General features: G+C 43.7%; 1 protein-coding gene across 1 annotated transcript; it reads right to left on the bottom strand.

Moving 5' to 3' along the window:
* On the bottom strand, nucleotides 1-6,707 carry LOC143935110 (E3 ubiquitin-protein ligase TRIM39-like). Its single transcript, XM_077458744.1, has one exon. The coding sequence runs from the start codon at nucleotides 6,263-6,265 to the stop codon at nucleotides 4,715-4,717; it is 1,551 nt and encodes a 516-aa protein (XP_077314870.1). The 5' UTR covers nucleotides 6,266-6,707; the 3' UTR covers nucleotides 1-4,714.
* Between the last annotated feature and the right edge of the window lie 3,556 nt (nucleotides 6,708-10,263).

The raw sequence follows: 10,263 nt of genomic DNA, 5'->3' as shown, positions 1-10,263 counted from the left end.
TTTAATCCAAAGTGGTTTTACTTGTCATAATGTAATACATGGATGTTAACTGGTCATAGCAAAGTGTAAACAGACGACACTCTTCTATACCTGTGAAAACTGGAAACTAAGGGAACAAGAAGAAGGGGGTGGCCCGGCTAAGGACTAATCAAAACTATTACAGACATGCAGGTAAACTGGATTTTACCATTTTACAGACATTACAAGTTGTAGTTACACAGAAGCTCTGAGGAAGGAGGCATGTTCCCCGAAACGCGCCAGCCTTCCCTTTCCGTGTGATATGTGGTCAGATGGCATCACCTACGGCTGGAGTTGATATGTGATACGCCTGTTGTTCTTCATGTTTGTGAGTATGCAATCTTTTTTTGGATTTAATAAAGTTGTACGGTGGTAATGCACAAGGCGTTTGCACCCTTCTGTGTGTGTTTTTGCAATAGTCCTTAGTGTGCTTTATGGAATCTTCTTGTTTTGCAGAGATAAAACAATCTGGATTGTTGTTTTGCTACAGCAGCTCCTTTTCCATTTGGAGAATCTTTGAGCTCTCCTCTGCTTCTTTTTCTTCCATCTGAGCTTCTGTTTCTGCTTCTTTTGTAGCAAAGGATTTTGCCGCTTTAGTTGCTCCTGCATTTGCGTGGGCCTCCATAAGCTTATCACGTAATGATGACCTCCTGGAACCAGAGGATCTTAGACCCCTTTCCCACTAGGTTGTTTTGCAGGCGCTACAGCGCTAAAAATGGCGCCTGCAAACCGATCTGAAACAACAGCTGCTGTCTCTCCAATGTGAAAGCCCTGAAGGCTTTCACACTGGAGCGGTGCGCTGGCAGGAAGGTAAATATAAGTTCTGCTAGCAGCATCTTTGGAGCGGTGAAGGAACGATGTGTATACACCGCTCCTTCACCACTCCTGCCCATTGAAATCAATGAAGCAGCATGGCTATACCGCCGGCAAAGCGGTGCCTAACAGGGGGGTAAAACCGCCCCACTAGCGGCCAAATACCACCGCTAAAATGACGGTAAAGTGGCGCTAATAATAGTTCAGTTTTACCACCAACGCCGCTCCCGCCCCAGTGTGAAGGGGGCCTAAGAGATTGTGCTCTGAGTTTAGCTGATGCGGATGTATGGGATCTGGTTTCCTGCAGTTGTGCAATATTGTAGTCTGCACATGGATGTTAACTGGTTATATCAAAGTGTAAATGGGCAACGGTCTTCTACGCCTTGTGCCCACTATGAAAGCTGGAAAGTAACTGAGGGAACAAAAAGAAGGCAGAGGTCTAGCTAAGGACTAAACCAACTAATGCAGTTTCAGACATTACAAGTTGTAGTTGCACTAAACTACCACTAGATGTTTGCATGAGTGTATGGCTGAGATCGTAATTAATTAAAGGGGAAATAACAAAAAAAAGGGTTAATTAAATCCACAAGTACTTTTTTTTACCACTACTATTCCTTTATATTGGCTTTTAAAATTGAAAAATACAGCAATTTAGAATTTGGATGAAAGGTTTAGCACTGGGAAACACTTTTTGAAAGATGAAAAGTGCATTTTATATACAACTATATAATCAGGGACAGTTGGGAACTATGACACTACACCCCCAAGTCAGTCTGTCCCCCAGTACATTAATCCACCAGCTCAGTCTGTCCCCCAGTACTATGCACTCCCAGGTCAATCTGACTGATCTGGCGGTTTTACTGGGGGACAGACTGACTGACCTAGGGGGGAGGGTTGTACTGGGGACAGAGGGAGCTGGTGGATTAATGTACTGGTGGACAGACTGACTTTTGTGGGATTTTACTGGGGACAGACTGGCCTGGGGGAGGGGGGGTTGTACTGGGGAATTGGGGACAGACTGACCTGGGGGAGGGGGGATTGTATTGGGGAATTGGGGACAGACTGACCTGGGGGAGTGGGGGTTGTATTGGGGACAGACTGACCTGGGGGGCTATACTGGGGGATAATGTTTAGGAGGAAGGGATTCCTCCAGACATCTAATTTGTGTAGATAGAAGAATCTTGTTTTTTTCATACAGGTCACTGGCTGAACAAAAAAAAACTAACTGTCTACCGTCAACTTAAAGCGGAGTTCCACCCAAAAGTGGAACTTTGGCTTGAAGGACTTTTAACCCCATTTGGCGTGTCATTTTTTTAGGGGGAGTTGACAGGTACACAGCTCTCACTTCGGCTCTCTCGCTGCCTAGGCGACTCGAGCGGAAGTTCTCCTCTCCCCCTCCCTCCCTGCAATCTTCTGGGATATGTCACTGGTCTCAGAAGATTGCCCAGCCATTCAGGATGCACAGCGTGACTCGCAAATGCGAAGTGCGCACCCGGCTCTGAAGCCGCAAGCTGTCACAGGCGGGTGCCCACACTAGCGATGCCGACTCCGGGGAGAGGCAGGGGAGAGAACCAAGGCTTTGGGCAGCCGCCTCTCTGGATCGTGGGACAGGCAAGTGTGTGTTTATTAAAAGTCAGCAACTACATTTTTTGTAGCTACTGACTTTTAAAGTGGTTGTAAGTGCATAGTAGCCCATTATGCTTTGCTTTACCTTTGTAGTTTGTAATGTACCATTGTACATTACAAACTCCTGCACTATATTGTACATTACACACTCCTGCACTATATTGTACATTACACACTCCTGCACTATATTGTACATCACATACTCCTGCACTATAGACACAGTACTGCACATTACACACTCCTGCACTATAGACACTATATTGTAAATTACATACTCCTGCACTATATGCACTATATTGTACATTACACATTCCTGCACTATATACACTTTATTGTACATTACACATTCCTGCACTGTATGCACTATATTGTATATTACACACCCCTGCACTATAGACACTATATTGTACATTACATACTCCTGACTATAGACACAATATTGTACATTACATACTCCTGCACTATAGACACTGTACTGTAAAGTACACACTCCTGCACTATAGACACTATAATGTACATTACACACTCCTGCACTATAGACACAATATTGTAAATGACATACTCCTGCACTATATACACTATATTTTGTACATTACATTACATACTTCTCACCAAAGTGTTCATTGTTTTAACAGTTTCTGGTTGCTAAGCAGTCCCTATTTTAAAGATGGTCTTTTTTAAGGTAGGCTCAGATAAAAAGCTCTCTGACTATTATGTAATTTGTTTATTTATTTTTTATATGGTTGTGCTGAGGTTTATAGGAGTCTGTGAGACTCTTACTTGTGGCACAGCAATCTAAGCATATTTTATGGGTACAAGAATTTAACCATGCCCCTTTAAGCCCCTCCCACAGTTAATGTAATTTGGCCACACCTACTGTTCACCGCGACGAGCTATATGCGCTGCATTACTACAATCCTTGGGGCACCCAAAGGTGTCCCAGGTCTTTTACAATCCTACAGAATATACAAAAAAATTCCCACGCACCAAGTGTTGGCTTGAAGAAAAGATGGCAACCCTAGTGAGTATGCTCCTTACATTGGTGGTCAGTATGCCCTTTGCCCATTACATTGGTGGTCAGCGTGCTCTTCTTCTTACAATTAGCAGAATACCTGCCCTTTGTATAGAAAACATAGTATAGAGCTTTCTATACACTTTCTCAACTAGGATGTAGCGAATCTTCCTAAATGGAAGACTTCAGGGCTGAGATATTTCTGGTTTGCTCCCATCTGCCTTGGTCTCATTCTTCCTGAAACAAAATGGGTACCCTGCTGCTCCTGTTGCAATCCCCATATAAAGGGTACATTGGACACTTATCACAGAATGATGCCCCTTGTAATGGGGCAGACCTGAGAACAGCAGTGCAAGGTTTCTCCACCAGAGTTTTTGATAAAAATAAAATACCATCATGGGCTTTAAAGATAGAGCTTTGGTATGGCTTTATTTTTGCATAGTGACATTGGTTCAGCATGGGCCAATGTAAGTATGCATGCACCATATTTGTCCGATACCTGTGGAAGTAGATAATCACTGTAGTATCTGCTGTTACTACAATGATCCCTGATAGATCCCATGGCCGTGCTAAGCAGCTGCCCTGTTGCATAGTGAACACAGGGGGTTGGTTGCTTGGTATGGGTACAATTCAAAGAACACTTTGCATTTTCTCAATGGATGTAAAGTGTTCTCTGATTGGACGAGTTGGAGAAGCGGGGAGGTGAGATCACAATCTCCATCTCATCCAATCAGAGAATGCTTTGCAAATCAAAGCATCCTGTGAGAGGCACAAAGCCAAAAGCTAGTGGAGATTACTATAATGGGGACTACAGCGATTATCTGTTTCAACAGGGATCAGCCAGGTATGGTATATGCATGCTTACATTGGTCCAAGTAAGACTGATGCAACTATCCAAAAAAAGCCATAGCTAGACTTCAGTTTTCAAGCTGAACTCCATGTATGATCTTCATCTCGTCCAATCAGAGAATGCCTTGTATTCAGTGAAAAAGCGAAGGTATTCTGAGAATGGAGGCAATCCTGAGCAAGTGGCCCCATCTAGTATGAGATATGTATACCTACATTGGTCCAAGCTGGACCATTGCAAGTATGAAACAAAGATCATACTAGGAGCTCAATTGTTTAGCATCCACCAGACATTAACTAATTCACTAATTTAACTAATTAAATTAAATTAACTAATTAAATTAACTAATTCAGAATTGCATGGACTGGACAGAATGAAACATTCAGTAAAATATATCCCTAGGTTATGATGGTTATTGATCCTTTCCAAACAGAAATTGCGGCATGGAGGGGCTCGGTGAAGGTGGTGGTGAAGGTGTGGAGGTGTCTGGTGGGGTCGCTCAGCTCATAAAAGGAGATCCGCCCGGCCTCATAATCCAGATAGATTCTGAATTTATCACTGGTAGGCTTGTATTGAAATGGAATACGTTTACATTCATGCACCTTATTATACTCATCATGGTTACACCTTTGCAAACACCAGGAATCCTTATTGTCCCCAATATACGATTTCCTGTCCATACTGGGATAACACAACCCGACTCTCCAGCTACTTGAATAACTGGTGTCCACCTCCCAGCAATGCCGCCCCGAAGAAAAACTTCTCTTGCTTAGAACCTGATAGTATTTAAATCTTTTGGGAGATTCTGGACGATTTAGTTTTACCGCTACTAAAGATGCAGTTTTTAAATCCCTTGAAACCTTTATATCATTAGCAGCTGTTTCCTCATCGAGTAAAACACCTTCTGGATGTTGTATACAGATGGGAATATCTTTTATTAGGTCAAGTAATTTGTGTAATCGGTCTTTGATGAGATCCTCATGGAAATCACCTTCACTCGGAATCATTGTCTCCATATTATCCTCCTGCTCGGTTTGGCAGATGTCCTCTCCAACTGACTTCCGATCCTTCAGGACGGTCATTGGGTCGTTGGTTCTACACAATTCCTCAATGTGACTTATCTTCCTGGACAACTCGTCCTTTTGTATCTCCAGCTGTTGAATCAGATTGGTGACAAATTGTGAGATCTTCTCTGACTGCATGGAAATCTCACTCAGGACTCTCTTCTCAAGTTCTTCCAGCTCTCTCCGGACATCTCTGACCAGGGCAGCGACTCTCTCTGTTACACCGGCTGCGTTTTCTTGTAAGCCTGTCCTGCGTTCCTGGAGACTCTGGACTTGTTTCTCAGCCCATGCTTTCTTTGAGGCCATCATCTCCAGATCTTTCCTCAACTTCTCCTTCTTCTTCTCAAAGGCTCCATCCAGTGACTCCACCTGGTGCCCTTTATGGATGCCAACGGCAATACAGTAAACGCAGATACAAACCCTTTCCTTGGTGCAGTAATACTCCAAAATCTTTTTATGCATTGAGCATTTTCTGTTCCCCGGAGAGTTGGTGGGATTGGATAAGACGTGTTCTGGTGACTTGACGTGGACTCTCAAATGGTTGCCACACAGAGAACTTTCACAGTGCAGGCAGGATTTTATAGCCGGTACAGGAGAGTCTAAACAGTAAGTACAATAGATTCCCGTATCTTCCGGAACGGGCTGAGAAATTAGGAACTTCTCCGCTATGTTCCGCAGAGTTCTAGCGCTGGACAGCACAGGCCGTTCCTGGAATCTCTGTCTGCACTCTGGACAGGTATAAAGTCCAGACTCCTCCTGAGTATCCAGCAAACAGTCAATACAGACCCGGCAGAAGTTGTGTCCACATTTCAGCGTTACCGGATCCGTATAAATGTTCAGGCAGATGGAGCAGCGTAGCTCGTCTATTAGATCAACAGAAGCCATTGTAGTGAGCAGGAAGAAAAATAAAATGGAGAATTTGGTCTATTTTTGATAAACTCAACGTGTAGAATAATATATGGAAAGAGTCAAAAGCGCTTCTCTTGTCCAGCTCACCTTCCGGAGAAGCAGTCCACATGCGCACTCCAAGATCTCCAATGTTTTAAATACAGTGTGCAGATATCTGATCCTTGTTATTGTTGCAGCTCTGGATGGATTAAACGTTCCAAGGTTGTGAACCTTCCCGGAATGATAATTTCCTTTGCATCAATTCAAGCAATGATCTATCTCACCTCTCTTTGGATCATTCATTTTTGAGTCTCTCTCTTTTATCTACAGATTGTATAGATAGAGCTTCAGCTGCTTTCGGGAAGGTTCCAGCGTTGCATTGCAGTTTACATTTTTATACGTTCCAGCTAGGACTCTCTAGTCATGTGACCTCCGTCCTACCCACAGAAGGAATTAAAGGTACAGAGCTTTAGCTAGGAAATAAAGTGACAGTGACACGGGCGGATGTTATGGCTTTGACCAAGCTTCACAGCAGATGGAGCTGGTAATCCCACACAGGGGCTGATGATTTACTAAAAGGTCACATTGAAATTGAAACAAAGAACATGCCATCTGTGCAATTTATAGCATATCTCTTTTCATTCGATTGAAACTGCTTCGAAAATTCCAACAAAAGATAAAATAAAAAGTGTTTTGTTTCAATAAATTGCAGATGGCTTATTGAATACCTGCTGCCACCCTGTTCATAGAGGAATGTGGTCAGAGTCCTGGTCCTGGAGTATACAGAGCCTAAAGACAGATTGTAGACTTTCTTACCTTTAACCACTTCAGCCCCGGACCATTTTGCTGGCCAAAGACCAGACTACTTTTTTGCGATTCGGCACTGCGTCGCTTTAACTGACAATTGCGCGGTCGTGCGACGTGGCTCCCAAACATGGACTGGCATAGTACCACTGGATTGGTGTAGGGTCAATGTGCTGCCTATATTTAAAAAGGGATAAAAGTCTTTACCAAGTAACTATAGACCGGTTAGTTTAACTTCTATAGTCGGGAAGAAACTGGAGAGTTTAACAAAATACCACATAGATGAGTTCTTGCTGGAAAAAAATATTTTAAGCAACAGACCACATGGCTTCATGAAATACAGAAGTTGTCAAAAAAAGTGAATTTCTTTTTATGAGGTGGTAAGTAAAACCTTGGACAGAGGCGTGGCGGTGGACGTGGTTTACTTGGATTTTGCAAAAGCGTTTGACCGGATCCACTGTGTGGTTGGATCTGGTATGACTCCCCACTTTTACTTTACACATAATTTTACCAACACTCTCATGCCTCCTTGTTGTTGATCCTTCTATGACTTCCCCTGTGTTACTACTATACTCATAATATTACTATCACTATGCTGCCCCCTTGTGGTTCGATCTAGTATGACTCATATGTGTTACTATACACATAATATTATGCATAATATTAAAAGCCAGCAGCTATAAATACTACAGCTGCTGACTTTTAATAAATGGACACTCACCTGTCCCGGGTTCCAGCGATGCCGGCAGCCGAGGCCGATCGACAGCTCGGGCCTCGGCTGCTGCCGCCGCCATTCGAGGTGAGGGAATCAGGAAGTAAAGCAAATCGGCTTCACTTCCCGGTTCCCTACTGCGCATGCGCGAGCTGCGCCGCGCAATAGGAAATATCTGCGCTGTCACTGGGACCCGTGTGTGTCCCAGCAGACAGCGCGGCAGGGCAGGAAATGGCGTAGACTCCCGTGGGAGTCTATCCCCGGAAGTGGGTGAAAATACCTGTCTTTGACAGGTATCTCCACCCCCCCTCCCCCCTGAAAGGTGTCAATTGTGACACCGGAGGGGGGGGGGGGTTCCGATCAGCGGAGGTTCCACTTTAGGGTCTGTTGCTATCTTGTGGTTGATCCTGATAGGACTCGCCAACATAACTATACACACAGCATCAATCTGCTGCCGCCCTGTGGTTGATCCTGGTAGGTCTCGCCCACTGTTACCATACACACATTACAGTCACTCTGTTGCCGTTTTAGGGTTGTAACTGGTACAATTCCGCCAGTGTTGCCAAACAAATACACACAATATTACCATGACTCTGCTGCCACCTTGTGGTTGATCCTGGTATGACCCAAAGTATGTGCAGAGAATGAGGGAGTCATACAAAATGCAGCGCAAGCCTTGTTTTCTCCAAAGTTTTCAAGTTGGTAAGAAAGGTCAGATTTAAATCTCATGTCTGTGCTAGGAGGCCATGGAAGTTGACACATTTTACAGAAAAATGGAAAGGTTGTAAAATAGTCTTGAGAATGGTTTGAACAATACACATCCTGAGTTTGTTTTCTTAACCACCAGAGCCAAATGCCATCTATGTTCCATAATTTCTTCTGTAACAGAGTTGCCTTCATAGCAAGTGGTTACATGAATGTATAAGAAGACACCAATCAGTTAGACACCAAACACACCTATATAACAAGGTATGGAAGGCCAATAAAATACATTGGACCTCATCGGAGAATCTTACTTAAAGGGGTGCTCCGGCCGTTTAAAAAAAAAAAAAAGTCAGCAGTTTCAAACACTGTCCATCCATCGGATTGGCGGCCGGCGCCGCCATCCTAACTAATGGAAACGGGCAGTGGAGTCTTGCGGCTGTGTAGCGCTTTGTGAATGGCCCTGTTGTTTCCTGGGGGACACACATGTCCCAGAAGACAATGGGGCCGCTCGACCGAGTAGGAAGAATTGATGAAACAGCGCCGTGGAATAGGAAGAGGCAGATTAGGAAGACTGCCTAGCAACAGGGGTTTCAGTTTTTTTTGAGAATATCAATGTATTTTTTTTTTTTTTTTTAGGGTGGCCCTCCACTTTAACCACTTACCACTAACCATTTAACCATTAACCACCGGCCCCCCAAGAATGTACCCCCTTCCTGACCAAGCCCTTTTTTACAATACGGCACTGCGTCGCTTTAACTGACAATTGCGCGGTCGTGCGGCGATGTACCCAAACAAAATTGACGTCATTTTTTCCCCACAAACAGAGCTTTCTTTTGGTGGTATTTGATCACCTCTGCGGTTTTTATTTTTTTCCGCTATAAACAAAAAAACAGCGTAAACTTTGAAAAAAAGCAATATTTTTTACTTCTTGCTATAATAAATATCCCCCCAACAAATATCTGAAAAAAAAATTCTTCCTCAGTTTACACCAATATGTATTCTTCTACATATTGTTGGTAAAACAAAAAAATCGCAATAAGCGTATATTGATTGGTTTGCGCAAAAGTTATCGCATCTACAAAATAGGGGATATATTTATAGCATTTTTATTATAATTTTTTTTTTTTTGTAGTAATGGCTGCGATCTGCGTTGTTATCGGGACTGCGGCATTGCAGCAGACAGATCGGACACTTTTGACACTATTTTGGGACCCATTGGCATTTATACAAATGCTATAAAAATGCACTACAGAACTAACACGATTGTCGGCTTTACTGTGTAAATGTCATTGGCAGGGCAGGGGTTAAACACTAGGGGGTGATCAAGGGGTTAAGTGTGTTCTCTCAGTGTGTTCTAACTGTAGGGGGGGTGGGCTCACTAAACATGACAGAGATCACTGGTCCCAAACACTGGGAGCAGTAGATCCCTGTCAAGTTGCTAGGCAGAACAGGGAAATGCCTTGTTTACATCTCCCCATTCTGCCTCTCCATGCCACAATCGCGGGCAGGCTCCTGCGGTGCATGGCGGGCGCGCACGTGCTAGCCACTGATGACACAGGTACGTCGTTTTGCGCACCAGTGCCACTTTGCCGACGTATATTGGCGTGAGCCGGCCAGCAAGTGGTTAAGATCCATATCATGTTTGATGTCTGACAAATTTTAATTTTATTCTCTTAAATAATATGTTGGTTGTCAGCTTATGAAACCTTGGATATACAGTATATACACTCACCAGCCACTTATTAATCAGCCAATCACATGGCAGCAACTCAAT

Source organism: Lithobates pipiens, unplaced genomic scaffold (genome assembly GCF_037356315.1).
Source record: "Lithobates pipiens isolate NorthernLeopardFrog02 unplaced genomic scaffold, aLitPip1_a1.2 Scaffold_28, whole genome shotgun sequence".
Lineage (NCBI taxonomy): Eukaryota > Metazoa > Chordata > Amphibia > Anura > Ranidae > Lithobates > Lithobates pipiens.
The sequence above is the reverse complement of the archived record's forward strand: the minus strand, read 5'-3'. Positions and strand labels throughout refer to the sequence as shown.